At 35.9% G+C, this 17,157-nt stretch overlaps 2 protein-coding genes across 2 annotated transcripts in view; one reads left to right on the plus strand and one right to left on the minus strand.

Moving 5' to 3' along the window:
- The first annotated feature begins 25 nt into the window (after positions 1-25).
- On the plus strand, positions 26-15,294 carry LOC109033059 (solute carrier family 53 member 1). Its single transcript, XM_019045483.2, has 10 exons — positions 26-506; positions 1,471-1,624; positions 2,427-2,686; positions 3,700-3,961; positions 4,936-5,303; positions 6,061-6,208; positions 7,077-7,283; positions 8,193-8,365; positions 9,990-10,123; positions 11,312-15,294. The coding sequence occupies exons 1-10, from the start codon at positions 438-440 to the stop codon at positions 11,538-11,540; spliced, it is 2,004 nt and encodes a 667-aa protein (XP_018901028.2). The 5' UTR covers positions 26-437; the 3' UTR covers positions 11,541-15,294.
- Positions 13,482-17,157, minus strand: part of magu (SPARC related modular calcium binding-like protein magu) — a 58,230-nt gene continuing 54,554 nt past the window's right edge. Inside the window, exons 12-13 of the mRNA XM_019045484.2 lie at positions 16,668-16,839; positions 13,482-15,421 (exon numbers count right to left, since the gene is read on the minus strand). Of these exons, the coding sequence (XP_018901029.1) occupies positions 15,348-15,421; positions 16,668-16,839 (246 nt within the window). The 3' untranslated portion in view covers positions 13,482-15,347. The remainder of the gene's footprint in view (positions 15,422-16,667; positions 16,840-17,157) is intronic.

Consider the following 17,157-nt stretch of genomic DNA (forward strand, 5'->3'; position numbering starts at 1 on the left):
CCCCTTAATCCGGCCCTGATTTGTATCGTGCAAGCAGAGCAAGCGGCTCATCATCGGTGCGACTTAAAAACTTAGATCGCCTGGCTTGACTTGGCGAGTTTTTCATATTACGCGGGCAACTGGGACACCGCCGACAGGAGCCAATCGAATTCAATATCAACAACAACAAACATTGATAGTTAGTTTCTAAGGTTAGGAAATCGATTCCAGCAATTTTTAAAAGATCTAGCTGAGTCCATCTAAGTCTTTAACAAATAGTCTGAATCTAAATCTGTGTCGTTGTTTCAGGTGAATTTTTCATGACTTAGTACTGGCGAATCCATTCCTCGGAAAAGGTTTCTGTACGTATGAAGTCGCCTGTCGATCGAATCTCCTGTGTCATCGTCCAGCCACTAAGTTTTTCCTCTGTCCTCTTATGATCCAACTTTGATTTAAAAATGAAGTTCACCGAGCATTTAGCAGCTCACATCACCCCAGAGTGGAGAAAACAATATATTCAATATGAGGTAGGCCAGCATCAGCTTTCCACCAGAAATAATTCATCCACCGTTCATTTTCTTTCAATGAAAAGAGCTTGTCAGTGACATTTTAGTGGCTTTAAATTATAACGTGAATCATGCGTTTAAATGCTACGCTCTCAGGCGCCCCAGATCTCAAGGAGCTGTGAGGATTGGATGAGAGACGAAGAAAGCTCCAAAACCATTTCTTGTGTAATTTCTGTCTCAATTGCTGAGGGGAACTCTTAAATTTGGAATTGAGTTGGTCAACCGTCAGTTTAATCCTCCTGCAGATAAACTGGCAGGTCTGTGCAGTTGATTGAACTCTTTATTTGTGCTTGGTGGCGCTGTCGTTGGATAGAACCAACGGAGAGTTTGCTAGGAGTAACCACTGCCAATTTGACAGACTTAAGCCTCCGGAATTTTTCTATTAATTTCAATTTTGAATTTATTTGATTGATAACAACACATACCAAAATATTAACAAAGTACCTGGTGGGAGCCACTTAAAGCAAGCCTTGTGCAGATACTTGGAGCACAAATTGAGCACGAACAAGACCAACCTACACAGGCCTGTCATTCCTGTGGACGAGTTTTAAGACCCTGCTGTGTGTTGCGGTGGGAGATTTAATTGCGATGTATTTTTTACCGGAGCAGCCAATTCTACATCACTCTGGCTGTGGTGAAGGAAGGGTTTGGCTGGGGAATAGATTCCCTCTAAGGGTGCAATGACTGACCTGCTCGGATTGGTCTTTGGTATGATGTTTAATTGTTCGTTCTCATCAGATATTTCATTTAGTGAAATGGTTGCTAATCGTTCAGTCCTCTCAACCTTATATGAATGTAGTTTACAGCTGATCGTACTCTCAATTAAAGCACAGCATTCTACTTCGAAGGGAAAGTCTAATCCCATTTTTCAAGAAGCTTTTTGTACGAATTTTGTTAGTATCTTCAACAATTTGTGTATTTTCAGGAACTCAAAGCCATGCTGTACAAAGCTGTGGAACAAGCTCCATCTGCAGAACAAGTTGAAGAAACTGTGATAACGAGACACTTTGCTAAGTTTGATGAGCAGTTTTTTACCTTTTGTGATCAAGAATTGGCAAAAATCAACACTTTTTATTCAGGTATGCTATCTGCCCTAATATTTCCAGAAACTGTGGCAAAGTCCTGTGGTGCTATCACTGATAAGAAAAGAAAGAAAGAAAAATTATTTTACATCATTTGAGTTTGAGTCCAGGGGCAAACTAGGACTATCAACCCACCAATCCTTAGGTCAATTCAAGTGGTTTATATGCCTTGTGAAGAAGGCAAATCAGTCCAAAATCTGGTTCTAAGTCATAGAGTACATAGAGTCGTAATGTAAATGGGAGAGCTGGCGCCATGTTCTGCTCGACGAATTCCGAGCCCGGTGTGCGCCGATTTCGGGTCGCTTTTTCGATACATTTTCGATCCAAAATGACGGTGTGGAATACGTGGTAATTCCTATCTCCTTTGTTGTTGTTGTCATCGGATGGCCTGGTACCCGTGTATCGCAAACAATCGATTGTGTATCGAAAAAGTGACCCGGCGTCACACAGGAGTCTTGGAATTCGGGACATGGAAAATGCTTAAAAGTGGCGCCAGCTCTAACACTTACATTACGACTCTGTGTACTCTATGTTCTAAGTATAAACCTTATTTTTCCTATTGTTCTTGCCTGTCAGTCTATCTTTGCTGCGATCAACTGCTAACTCACACCGAAACGAACTTAGGTTTTTTAAGTACCGTGCAATATCTCAAAAATACTTGACATGCATGGAATACAAGTTTTGGAAATGGTAAAAGTGCATTTGAATTCCGTTATCATGAGAAAGCACTGTGCATACCATCAGAAAAATGTAGATGTCAAATCTTAGCTAACCTCAACTTGTCTTTTATGTCCTGCAGAAAAATTAGCTGAAGCGACCCGAAAGTATGCCACCTTAAAAAGTGAACTCAGTGAAGCTCAAGAAGAAGAATTTAACTTCAATGATGACAAACGCTCACGGCTCAAATCAAAACTTTTGCAAAAGAAAGATTCTCCAGCTCGCAAAATACAAGAGTTGAAACTTGCATTCAGTGAATTCTACCTAAGTCTTATTCTACTGCAGAATTATCAAAATTTGAATTTCACTGGTTTCAGAAAAATACTGAAGAAACATGATAAGGTAATCTTCAATACAAGTTATGTGTTTCGGATGATTTAAATTAAAATTGTTCTTTGTCCTTCGAGAGCTTTAACCCTGTGCACCCAAAGTTGCAAGAAATGTTTAAAGGGAGGCCAGGGTGTTTTTTTTCTTTGTTTCCTTCCTAATTTTTTTTAACGTAATATTTTTAGCTCTGGTGATCAGGCAGGAAAGCTCTCTCACTTTTGCATATAGAAAAAAATGAAAAATGAAAATCTTAAATTGCTGCAAGATTGAAAGGCTTTTAATGCTGATTTACAATGAACATTGGCTGAAAAATTCAAACTTTGTCTTACGACCAGTCCGTCCACCACAATCAGTTTGTGTAAGATTGAAAGGTACCCTTTTGTAATTTTTTGGGTGCTTTCGACTTCGAAGAGTGGGAATTGTCAAAAATACTTTTAAATTGATCATTCTTGTCTTTTTTCATGATTTTAAGGTCTCTTCTCTACAAAAATTTGCAAGACCTCTTGCTGATGTCTCCAAGAAGGTTGGTGGTACAACAAAAACAATTGCAGATTTAGAAAGAACGCAAAAATTTCATCAGGCCTGAACAGTTAAACTCTCTCGGAACTTTGACTGTCAGTTGAAGTGTGTAGCCTTGCAATCCACAGCACTCAGTGTCAGTACTTGAGTGTTACTCAACCATTTGCTCCCTTAAAATTCACTGTTTTCTAATATCCGTTGTGCTTCTGCGGAGGCCCAGCAGTGGAAAGTTGTTCCTTAAACTCCAGCCTCCCGAAGACTGAACATTTCCCCAAAATTTTATCAAAATCAAAGGGAGGCACAAGTGGTTTTTGTTAGTGAGTTGTGATTACTGAAAACGGCTCTTTGACTGTAAGTGAAATATTGCAACAATAGTGAATGCAAATGATCTTCTATGATTTTCATTTTTGTTTTTGCTGTTTGTGAATCTTACCAACATTTCTGGTTTTGCTGTCAATCGCTTGATTTCATTATACGAAATATAAGGTAAATTTGTTTCATTTTTACAGCTTTTAAACACAGACTATGGAGCTCATTGGAGGTGTGAAAATGTAGAAACTGCACATTTCTATGTGAACAAAGACATTGATAGACTGATAGCAGAAACAGAGGGAGCTGTGACGCAAGGACTCGAAGGTGGTGACCGACAGAGGGCAATGAAAAGACTCCGAGTACCTCCACTAGGTGAACAACAAAGTCCATGGACATCATTTAAAGTGGGGCTCTTCTCTGGTTCCTTCATAGTTTTGATTGTCGCTGTCATTCTCTCTGGTAAGACATCTTCTCGAAGTATGTCTGGTAATTCTAAGTTTCTTCAGGTTCAATTGTATGGACAGAAAATTTTCTCAAATAGATCCAAGTGTCTTCACAGCTGTATAGTATCTCATTTGTTCTACAATTAACAGACGAAATTGTACCTAAGAAATAAACTCCGTTTTGCCGTAGGTTAAGCCTTTCGCCAATCGACATAACATCTCGACGGTGAAAGTCTGCAATCACATAACTCGTTTGCGGTGTTTGAAAATCTCCGCCTCTATGTTATTTTCTTAAAGGAGAACAAAGTGACATCATCCCTTGAAGTTTTTGCAGAATTTTCTTCACATGGAGAAGAAAAATCACGGCAGTTTTAAAGAATTGCCGCTGAGCAGTTTTTCGTTTAAAAAATAAAGTATGACAGGAAGTCTGCGACGTTGCAAACCGAGTTACGTGATTGCCGACTTACACTGTCGATCTATCATTCTAATGTTGGATTATACTTACACGCTGATGGAAATTGTTTCTGTGGAAAATGCAATTAAAGAAATAAGATTGAAAGAAGACTCTTACAGACGAGCATGGATATGGCTCTGGGCTCTGATTTCAAAGAGGTGTGGGGGTGTTCCATTGAAGAGGGAACTAGAGCCTTATCAATAGTCCCATTTGAAAATTCCTTACAAAGACACTCAGCTGCAGAGCTATAAGCACTGATACCAATTAATTGGTCATCATCACGCCTCTTTCTTCAGAATCATTTCTAAGTCCTGCGAGTTGATGAAAAATTGTTTGCTTATCATAATAAAACTAATCTAATATCCCAGTTAGAGACTGTCTCGGATAAATTTAGGGCCTCTAGTGATTGAAAAATCTCAGAAATATTTTTCTTCTTTGAAAATTCTTGATCTCTGAGATACGGGAACAAAAAAGAACTGGGCTTTTTGCACTGTCTGTCATTTTTCTGATTTTCACTTTATTTTCATGCTTTGCAGGTTTTTTTCATCAAAGCAAAGATGATTGGAGAGTTGTTGGCCGTCTGTACAGAGGACCGTTTTTAATAGTAGAGTTCATTTTCTTGATGGGCTTCAACGTTTATGGATGGAGGTCCTCAGGTGTAAACCATGTTCTAATTTTTGAACTCGATCCACGAAATCACCTCTCTGAGCAACACATCATGGAAATGGCAGCCATTTTTGGTGTTGTTTGGACCTTGAGTGTTCTGGGATTCCTGTACAGTGAGGCTCTTAGTATTCCGCCTTACATTAATCCTTTAGTGCTTATGACTATTATGGCAGTCTTCCTTTTCAATCCAACGAAGACATTTCGACATGAAGCTCGATTTTGGGTCCTTCGAGTGATGGTAACTACTCCGCCACTATTTCACTCTACTACCAGCTACCGCACATTTGACCATTTGACTTATCACTGAAGAAATATTTGTTGGTAAATTTTTGGGAATTGTTTGGGTCAGTTGCTTTCTGTGGTTAAATTGTGAGCAAAATTCTTCAGCTCCTCATAATTTTCAAATCCTAGTCTCAAGACTTTTAAATTTTGTCAATGATGCCTATAATCTTTAGCACTGACTACTAATCTTGGTACCGGTCTATTACTTAGCAACTCAATATACCTTCAAAATTGAATTATACAGAATTTAGTCCAATGGATATTAGGCCTCGTCTCCACTGGACGTTTACCTGAGTTTTGTCACTGTGAAATGTTGCACCAATGAAGTGACGACAAATATTGACAATTACTTTCCAACAGCAACTAAGAAAGGAAGAAAGAGGGAGATTTAATTTTTTGTTAATAGTTTGTTTTTGTTTGCATTCTTAAATAACATTAGATGAAGAAAACTCATTTACAACTTTATTGTTCATGGTGTACAGCACACAGTAGGAAATACAATCAATTTTAATGACGGTGGTAACATTGTTGCAAGAATGTGAGAATCCTGTCTTGTGGAAGCGGGAACAAAGAAAGATTGCCGAAGTTTCTCTCACATGATTTGGTTTTGCGACAAATCTCTTGAAGACTGCCTGTGGAGACAAGACTTTAGTTTCTATGAGTGCATCCTCATGATGTTACGAAACATCAACGTACTGTTGTTATTGTTTCAGGGACGGATCATTTTTGCTCCATTCTTCTACGTTGGCTTTGCTGACTTTTGGTTAGCCGATCAGCTGACAAGTTTAGTTCCTGCTTTATTAGATTTTCAGTATTTTATTTGTTTTTATCTTACTAATGACAACTGGCTTGTTCCTAATCGTAAGTCTCACCTTTATACTCTCCCTTTTTTCATAGTTGTACCGGTACTTCAAATAAAAAATTTTTGAAGTTCCTTCAATACAACTAAAACTTGACCAAGTCATATACTTGATGCGATAAGAAGTAATTAATACTTTAAAGAATGATTAGTCTCTGGTTTGGTTTCAATTATTTTTACTTAAAATTTATGGAAATTGTTTGCGTACGTACATCCTTCCAATGCATCATAAACATGGTAAATATGAAAGACAAACAGATTCGTCTCATATTTAAAGATCTATATGGACTTTAAATTTGTATTGGGACCCATTCAGTAACGTTGCCCTGTATGCTATGAATCCTGCAAACAGCTTACTAAGATTTCAAGAAAAAGCAACAATGTTTAGGAGAGACTAATATTTCGTTAAGATTTCTCTCAGTTCATCAATATTCACAGTGTAAAAAGCCACCAGCAACTTACTTATTCATGTCACACTATCTCCATATAAGGAACAAAGAAACAACTAAAAATGGAACGAAGGCCGCAAATAATAATAAGAAACACATAAAATAAACTAAGAAACCCGGGACGTTTCGCAGGGATCACACCCGCATTTTCAACCGGCAAAACAAGAAAAATTAAAAGAGAGGACACTATAAGCCTCACCGTTGTTATTGTGAGACTCACAATTCTTATTATTATTCTTCACAATTTCTTATTATTATTTGCGGCCTTAGTTCCGTTTTAAGTTGTTTCTCTGTGAATGTTTTGGGCCGATTAAGTTGTTTTTCATAAGGAACAAATTATGTCACAGTATTACATGTATTTGCTTAATCAAAATTTTTTTCCATGATGCGTTTTTTTAAAATGTTATTGTAAATTTTCCAGACTCACCAGTTGACCCAGAAAAATGTGTCAACAGTGTGTGGTTACTCCGCCCAATTGTGGCCTGTTTACCTGCCTGGTTTAGATTTGCCCAGTGTTTAAGACGTTACCGTGACACCAAGGAAAAATTTCCTCACCTTGCAAATGCTGCGAAATATGCCACAACTTTTGGAGTTGTCATTTTTTCTTTTATGAACATCAATTATGCCAGTAAGTGGATTTCTTGGTCATTTATAAAATTTTGATGGAATTTACAGAATTTAATTCTTTTGGTCGCACAAGCCAGCCATCTAGTGTTGCTGTATTTGCTCTCATGTCATGGCAACTCCTCCCCCTCCCTCCTCCGAAAAAAAAGAGAAGTAAAAGAATAGATGATCAGGAGTGCAAAACATACATGGCCAACAGGGGTAAGAGAGGGTAGGCAACTTTCAAGTTCTTAGCAGTGCAGAATTTTTACACACTTCAGTATTGCTGATGTGAATCAACCCAACGGAGAACTACCTCTGCTTTGACCAATTGACCTTGATAACTTTTTCTCTTCCCCTCGGGTCCTTAATCTTAGTTACAAGTTCATTCCTCTCCTACTAATCAAAATATCAGAGAGTCTTCCATGTAATGTTTACTGTTAATTCATTTATATAATTATGCTATGAACAGTGAGCAACCGGATAAAACATGCCATAAACTGTTAGAACTGTGCAGTGTAACAGTACATAACCCAAAATTGCTGAATTTTCTAAAACGCTAAGAACCATGGTTCAGGTAAACTTATCAGTCAATGTATCGTGTGACGTCCTGAAATCTATCGGCTGGATATTTTTCAGTTTGAAATTGTGTCGGATGTTCCGCAAGTTTGATAGTCCTTATTTATACCAGCCAGAATTTGATAAAACGAAAGAACAAATGATATGTTTGCCCAAATTTTTGCACTAGCATCGTATCAAAACCAAAAATCGAGATTTTTCGATGCTACTCTGAGATTGGTTTTTATTAACAACTTGTGGCAACAACTTGTGTCAGTGATAAAATATAAAAAACTTGCTTCATTTTCTCAAAGTTTTTCCTTTGTCATTTACTTAAATCTGCCAACCTTTAATACTAATTTTCAATTATTTTCAGGTACCCATGGCACTTCACTCACTGATAGTCCATACTTTTATCTATGGATACTGTCCTCTGTCATCAGTTCTCTTTACTGTTACTTATGGGATATAAAAATGGATTGGGGCTTGTTCGATTCAAAGGCTGGTGAAAATAAATTCTTAAGAGAGGAAATAGTCTACTCAACTCCGGTGCGTTTTTGTCCTTTTTTTTCTCTTGTATCTTCTGTAATGTATTTTCAAAATATTTTTACCACTATAATCTTGTTGAAGCTTTTGAAACTATGAACAAAGAAGGCTCAAGATATAGGTGCAGTGAAGCTACTGTTTGACCTGTTTGTACAACAGAATATAAGTAGGGCTGTGCGAATATTCGAAAAACTCGAATATTTGAGTTCAAATAATTTTTCTGATATTCGATTCGAACTCGAACCTAGAAACCCCGAATAAGTGAATTATTCGACAACATTGACTAAACTTCGAATACCCAACAAAAAAGACCGAATATTCGTTCATCCGGCCATATTGATGACGTACTAGTAAGAACTCGACACGCGTGCAGTTCAAACTACTTGTTTTGAGGTTAGGTAAACAAAGGCCAACGTTTCATTGGTTCATGCAGCGCACGGCACTCGCTTAAGACGGATCAATTCAAAATTCGCGCCACTTGAGTTTCACCTAATACGTCATCAACATGGCGTACAAATGGGCGAATGTACTAACCTCCATAACCTAACCTTCTCTGCCCCTTGCGGCACCTCGGTCTTTACAATGTTGCTAGACTGTCTTTACAAGATCAGCATTGATGTGGAGTAAAACAGAATAAAACGAATTTTCGGACAGTAAGAAGCAGTTTTACAGTTCCACGACAGTTCAATCAATTGGTCGTCCTGCAAGGAAACAATTTTCTCTCCCTTCTTTTCTTTCCCCAGCAAATCAAAATGTTCGCAAAACCATTTGATAATTAAATGAATTGATTAATTCTTATCTTTTTATCCATAATATTAATTTCTTTAATCAAAATTTGAAAGTTAGAAAGAAAAAAATTATTTATTCAATTTTTACTTCGACCAACACAGAGGTTGGTTTTGGTCAAAAATAGGTAAAAACTAAAAATATTCGATTCGGTTCGATTCGAATTTGAAACTTTTTCAAAATATTCGAATCGATTCAATTCGATTCGACATAAAAAAAACCACATTCGCACAGCCCTGATAAGTCAGGGTTATTATATTTTCTTCGGAAAGGAAAAATTAAATTTATTTGAATCGGACTTCCTCTGTCAGCTGAGGATTCTTGTATCCTAACACCTTTCCTGATTGTTGAAATTTTTTTCTGAGATAGGCAAAGGATCGAGCGAAATAGATACTATTAATATTTGCAACACTCAGCAGTTCGATTTTGAACTCTAAAATAATAATCTTAAATGTGATAAAGGCTGCAAAGTGTAAAAAAAAAATACCAATCTCTTTTTTGGTATGGAGAAAATCATGCCACTTTTCTTAACTGATATTAATAAAGATAGAAGCAGGAATAAAAATGAGACGCTACTGTTATCAATTGTGAAATGAGTGTGCTCTTACTCTGAACATTCTAGGTATTGTATTTCATTGTACAGCCTTTACCCCATTTTATGTCATTTATTTTGTTGTGGATTTAAACTAATTAGGTCTTTTTGTATTCTGTAACTTCTGCGCTTGATTTGATGGATCGGTCTCTATTATATTATAATGAATTTTGATAAAAGAACACTAGTCAATAATGAATAGTTCGAAGTATTAACTCACTCTCTCTAATTTACTCTTGTCCATTGCAGAACTATTATTATTTTGCGATCATTGAGGATTTGATTCTGAGATTCGGTTGGGCCATGTCGTTTTCTCTCACAGAGATGGGTTACATTCATGGTGATCTCATGGTAGCGATTCTGGCACCTTTCGAAGTCTTCAGGTAAGTGCTTAATCACAGACCTTGAATTATGTCGCAGGTTTTGAACAAGCTGCTGCACTTATAACACTGGTATTCTGAGAAATGGGTCAATTTTTATCAATTTTTTTTTTCTATGGGTCTTTTTTTATCATGTTATCTGAAAGCACTAGGTGAACTAAGCAGATTTCCCCCAAATTTTTATAATAGCAACAGGGAAAAAAGTGTAAAAAATTAGGGTGGTCGAAAATGGCGTTTGGACTGTGGGCTCTTTGATCAGCACGAGTTCATAAACTGAGCTGCTCAATTTCTGTAAGTTCAGCTGTTAGGTAATGTACAACACGTGTGTGTGCGATTTGAGAATTTTCATTCAAGTTTTGATAGTAAGAAATATCTTTATTGCCCAGATCTAAGTCAAGTTTTTAAAAAGGAAATTTGAATCAAGCCTCTGCCCACTTTGGAAAGGTTTCATCAAAATGTCCGAGCCTCAGAAATGTGCCGAAGTTGAGTTTATTTTTTGTGACGTGTAGGACGGAAAAAAAATTGAAGTTTCAATTTAATTTAGAATATCCCTTTGATATATGACTGTATTTGCTTGACAAATTTTGCATTGATTATTCCCAGGACGGTGCAATGTTGCGTAAAGTTCCCAAACTTTTATCAGTATTTGTGCCAGAGAAAATAAAAAATAAAAACTTTTTACAGGGGCCACGATAAACACAAATCATTGACAGGGTGAAACGATTTTGTAATGCTTCCAACAGTAGCTTTATGAATTACTGGCAGGGAAAGTTGTGGAGACCAAGTACCTCCCAATGCTCTTCAATAACCTCTATGAAGGTTTCAGTATGATACATTCTGAGCGTAGGAAGATATTTACAAACCCTCTTGCATTGGTGTTCAACGTTCTTTGCAAATTTTTGTAACCTCCTTTGTAGGATTTTTTTCCTCAAAACTATTTATATAGACCCCTGGGTTGATAGACAAGGAAAGTGATGAGGTGTCGCGTAGCCCTCGGGCGCTGTAAAAGTGACTTGTGTAAATATATGTAACTATTAATATTAACAGATCAGTTATTTCTCATACTCAGTAACCTGCAATAGATATCCTACTTGATCTCAGGAAGAATATCATTCAATTTTGTAATCTGAAGACTGTATGACTTGACTGTAATATATATTCTCTATTCAGAGTTTCCAATTGTGTTTTCAGGAGGTTTGTATGGAACTTTTTCCGTCTAGAAAACGAGCATCTCAATAACTGTGGTAAATTCAGAGCAGTGAGGGATATCTCTGTAGCACCTATGGATTCCTCGGATCAGTCTCAAATAATCCGAATGATGGACGATGTAGATGGTGTCTACAATCGTCACCAAAATAATAAAAGATCTCTCTTGAAACAACTGCCTGGTTCGGACGATACCTTAAGCCGTCAGTCGTAGTATTTAATTCAAGTAAGGAAGAATATATTTTTATATTATTTTACATGGTGCTATGTCAACACTACATAGTTGTTTATGTAGAGAAAAGTCATTTGTCTTAAAATCATGTTCCAAAGCCTCTTCTGTACATTTATCCTCTGGGTAAAATGGGAGCCGATGTAGTCAAACGAAATTATTTCATCATTCATGAGAAATAATTTGATTATGAGTGACATCTTGCGATCATGAGATCACATTTCTCTTTAAGAGACTTCAGTGAAAGAAGAATGATTCGGCTGAATTGGAAATTCAGCACGTTTGTGCAGATGGCATGTAAATATTTTACACCGTTGTTGTTCTCTTCATCATTCTATGCATATATTCAAATGAAGCAACTTATACGTTGATCTTGTAACATGCTGCAAAAAAGAAGAGAAACATGATTGCCCTCAGAGCTTTGTCTTCTTCGAAACATACAGGTTTGAAGTTTCTGACAGGACAGGACTGATAAGGCTATATTTAGCCGCATTGTTTGATGTCCCTTATGGACCAACCGCTAGCCTCATTTGGTGTACATGAAAAAGTGTCGGTTGCGGATTATACTGTTTCCAATTTTATGAAAACGCATTGTCAATCACTGATTTTTTAATCTTCTTATTACCTCAACCACAGAAGGACAGACAAGACTCACTTCAATTAAGTGTTTTTAGCTCATAACTTTGTATATATTTTCTCATTATTTCTGTGAATACAGTGTTTCCAATCAGATCTGAAAGCTTCCTAGATTTTTTTGTAGAATTTATTTTGATCTGAGAAAAAATAATGGGATTTGTAAGTTCTGATTATTTAATGCCTCCTTTGTATTAATATTTGTGCAGCATAAAGACGTTGAGAACAGAAGCTTGAATGTATATATTTTTAAAGAAACATTCCACAACATGGAATGTTTCTAATAAATTAAATTTCTCGCCGGTAAATTATTTTTAGGTGTGGATGCTACTTTTCATCCCCCCCCCCCCCCTCTCAAAAAAAAAAAAAATTAACTAACATGTACTCGAAACATTTGTTAGTTTCTATGAGCATCACAAAGTAGGTAATTATTTCTAGTCAATGACTGTGGAATGCCGCTGAGGATTCAAGCAGTTTCTCATCCTTCATAATCACTGAAAATTATGATTGAAACATCATCACAGTTTTGACCGTCCTAATATCTACATACGCTTACTGTTTGTCTTACGTTTTATCATTTTTAATTGTCTTACAGTTTTTACCAAATTTTTTAGTCATTGTTTTAGTATTAAGTAACCTAACTAGATTTTGAAGGCAATGGGGCCTTAACCTTCTCTTCAAACATCTAATTAGTATCACAATATGCAAATAGATAATTGTTTTTTGCTTTTTCACTTTTCCATAGACTTAATGTAACAGGCAGTTTTACCTGAATCTGTTGATCAGTGATAATTAAATTCTCTTTTGAAAATCCCATGAGAAATTGAATCCTTCTATTATTTATAGAACGGAAAGCAAATTGAATCTCTCAGTTAAAAAACGACCCAACTCTGGTTTTTTACAATGTTCATTATTTTGCGTAGAAACACTCCTTTTCTGGCTCTTATGCAGTTTCTATCGACTCCTGAATAATTTAATTATTGGGAGGGGGCTCGTTTTTGAACTGAGACTAGAGTTACAATTGTAAATAAAGCCGAGTATTAAGAAGAAATAAAAATTTCCTATCATTATGCTGTAAAATTGCGTTATTTACAATGCCTTATTTTGCAGAATAATGGCAATAATTTTTTTTTTTCTTAATTTTCTTTAGTATCGCTGCTTCTCCACCAATGCTCAGTCTAGTATTTTAGATTGTGAAACAGAGACTGAAATAGTCTACTGTAGCGCCTCTCTCAGGAAAGTAAGATACATGTAAAAAGTGTTGAAGAAATTTGAATGAGGGAATATTACAAATCTGTTCATTAAAATTTTTATTAACATAAAATAATTGCAACATCTAAGTTTATAAGTCATAATCAAGTGTGTGAATTCTCCATAAAGAATTTGAAAGCACGGAACAAACTGTACAAATATCTATAATCTCAAATTTGATCATCCAAGAGTTGAAAGTTTAATGGGGGAAAAAAATTATTAAATTACCTGAAAGTATTCAAATAGTATTTACAATTGAACTGTACAAACCTACATTTTGTGAAAGAGAAAGAGTCCATGTTTTCAACAGAAGCCTTTGTTAAAAATTAATTGTTTTTTACTGTGTAGCTCTGATTTATTCATGACAATAGTTTGTAAAGTCTTTCTATTTTTTTTAAAAATAGGGAGGAATATACTCTGCTGTGATTCACAAAAATATGAAAGAAAAAAAAATCACTCGGCTGAAAGGGGGAAAACAACAGCATTCCAAAAATTATATTTTTGGTAAGACAGCTTCTTCCTCTATAGATTATCTGATGATAAGGATTTCATTGACATTAGCCTCAACTTCTTTAAAGTTTTGTATTTGGTACTTTAAATTTGAACATGAGATAAAAAGTATTAAGATTCACCAAAATATTCACCCCTTAACTGGAAAAAAATTGCTGTGATATCTGGTAGAAAATAGACCGGTATTAAACGTATGAACATTACTTAATAGGTACAGCAGTAGAACTACTTATAATTCTATTATTTAGACTGAATTTATTTTGGCCTTATAAGACATTCAGCCAAAAAAATGACCTTCATTCTGGTATTATTAGAACAAATCTTCACCTCGTTTAGCTATTATCAGACAGGATTTACCATTGTAAAGTAAACAGAAATCTGGAAAAAAGTGCACCCACTTAATTCCAATTTTTTAATTCTCATTGTTTCCAGAGGCCGAAGCTCTTTCAAGTAATGTTATGAGAAAGAAGCTGTCCAACTCTCTAACTTAATTATGTTCATTACCTAAATTTAAAACATAACATTTAAAATTATGGAGATAAATATTTACAACTAAATTGGCATTTGATGCCTAATTTATCTCAAACCTGTACCAGTCAGTATCATTTGCACCAGCACTTCTTTTACCATATGGGTATGCATACGTTGTAGGCAAATATTTAAGTCAACTATTATGTCAAATGGAGGTGTGAAAGTGTGTTTGAAGTTCAGAAGATTTTGGTTCTCTACAGACGAGCAAAAACTGATTTGTTATACTTTTGCATCTTCAGAGTTTCTTTCGCAATAAGAGCAGCAAAAAATTCAGTATATTATGTGGAGAAAGATCAGTTAACTCTCTACCTAGACAAAACACTTGATTTTACAATTTGCCTACAATATATGAGGTTAATTTCCGAGTATGCAAAATAGTATGTTGAGCCCGTCTCAGATAAATTGTCCTTTTTTGCCGCCAGCGCAGAAGAAGCAACTCCCTATTCTGTGCGTACAGTGAAAAAGGACAAGATATTTCAAACAGGCTATACCATTGGACTTACTCCAAGCTTGCTACATCAGATTTCTTATAGTCAGAAACAGAAACTTAACTGGTAAAACTAGCGCTTGAATCGTTCCTCTGACTACTAATGACAGCAACAAACTCGGGATAGTCAACCTATCCTGCAAAGTTTTTATGTAATACTGTACCACAAATGCAGGAAAGATTTAAACAACACTTTGCAGAAATTTACACGAACAAATTTATATGTACCAGTAAATTCTATGAGATCAAGCTTTTGTTTTAACTTTGTAAACTCTCTTTTTTATCTTGTTGTTTTTGTAAATAATACAAATTTTGTTCATAAAACTATTTTTTGTAAAGTTCGTCATTCTTATTGCAGGAGTTTTCATTGCAGGAGCTCTCTAATTGTCTTTTAAATATTTATCCAATGGATTGGGTCCTTTTAAATTGTGTGGTGGTATGATTGTACTCATCCCTGTAAAAAGTACATTAGAATTAAATGCTTGAAATTATTTTTGATCATTTAAGAGTCGTGAAAGCGAAGCAAAATAACATTTTCCATTCCTACTCTTCTTCATGTTTTAAAATGCACGATTCTAAGACATGCAGAATGTAATTTTAACTGAATGGCACTGAATATTAAAGCTCCCTGACTACCATGAACCAAAATGTCACGTTGATTCCAGAAGTTAACAAATGGAGATGCAATATTTGCCTTTAAGATTAGCACTCAGTGTTTTTTCAGCGATCATATTCACAAAACTTCAAGGACGCATTCTTGTTGTTACGTAGTTTCTAATGTTTCTTACACAATTTGATGAAAAGAGGCTCATGAATTTTAAGAATGAGGTTTAGTTCAAGGATTAGTTTTGTGCCAACTGCATCACCGACTGCAATGTTTTTGCCACAGAAAAAACCCTGTTTTTATTTTCTCAATGTTTCCATCTAATTTGATGAGAAAGCTCGTATTGTGACATCCGATGTGTGCTATCAAAATTTTATAAACATGGGGTCCCTTTAATATATTGCATGACCATTTGACATTAAGTCCTCTATCAAATCATTTTGTGCCTCAGAGGTTTTATTGAAATCTGGATCGCATCCTTAGGTTTGTGCTTATAAAATGCTGAAGAAGATTGTAGTCGTCTTCAATGTGATGAGAATTGAGGTGATAGAGGTGTCATCAGTTAAGTTGACGGTTGTGTACTTTCGGTTAGCAAGCGCCAACGACGAATTTGGGTCTCTGCGCAAAGCGGTGTTCGCTACTATCCATCTTGACATCATCCGTCTCATGATCGTGTCGTAAAAAACTACCTATCAATTATCATTCGCGACTTTTATGTGGTTTTAATTTCTGTGTGGCTAAGAATTAAGGTGTTACAAGGTTTGAAAGTATTAAAAGCTTGTGGTCTTTCTTCTGCGAGAGTCGGATGTTTTAATGTGGATAGTAGTGACGCGAAAACGCTTGCAAACTGAAAGTAAACAACCGTCAACTTAGCTGACGACACCTCTAAGTACCATGTCCAAACTATTTTTAAATACAGAAAAATAGGAGGCCAAAAAGCAGTTCCAAGTTCTTGCTTTGCTTAAACCACTATTGTTAGTAAAATCCAAGTGTTAGCACACTGAGAACTAAGCAGTAGAGTTGAATATTCGGCGTATGCAGAATTTTTAACTCTCGCATACCTTCTAAAAGCAGGAAACACTTTTAAAGCTCTTACCTTGCTGAGGATTCATTTGCACAATTTTCAAACAAGCCAACCACTCTGTTAGGCTTATTCGGTTGTCTTGATTTACATCACAATATTTGTTAAGCCTCCTCCCACATCTTTGCAATAGCTTATTTCCAGTCATCATCGTTCGGAATGGCTTCCATTCTTTCCTCTCCAAAAACTGAATAAAAACACCAAATTAAGTGATGAAGGGACCATGTATTATGATGTTAGAGTATTTGACATGAGTTTGCGACCATCAGACCAAAAACACCATCAAGCATTCAATGAATTCCCAGATAAAATGCCAAGTACTTAAATTAACTATAATGTCTTGCCTCATTGTCTATGCTTCTCATCAACTGTAGATCCACAACTAGATGGTAATCAAATTTTAATAGTCGTATTTTTAAGCCTCTTCTTAAATGTTAATGATTGGTGGACTCTATTGTCTTGAAAGTCAGAAATCACCAGAAAAAGAGTAAGGAAGCGTTGAGGG

The sequence above is a fragment of the Bemisia tabaci genome, chromosome 3, assembly GCF_918797505.1.
Source record: "Bemisia tabaci chromosome 3, PGI_BMITA_v3".
Lineage (NCBI taxonomy): Eukaryota > Metazoa > Arthropoda > Insecta > Hemiptera > Aleyrodidae > Bemisia > Bemisia tabaci.

Coding starts and splice junctions, on each gene's coding strand:
- LOC109033059 (XM_019045483.2), top strand. CDS start 438: ATGAAGTTCACCGAGCATTTAGCAGCTCACATCACCCCAGAGTGGAGA. Junction 2,687..3,699: donor TACTGAAGAAACATGATAAG/GTAATCTTCAAT, acceptor TCATTTTTACAG/CTTTTAAACACAGACTATGG. Junction 6,209..7,076: donor CAACTGGCTTGTTCCTAATC/GTAAGTCTCACC, acceptor TAAATTTTCCAG/ACTCACCAGTTGACCCAGAA.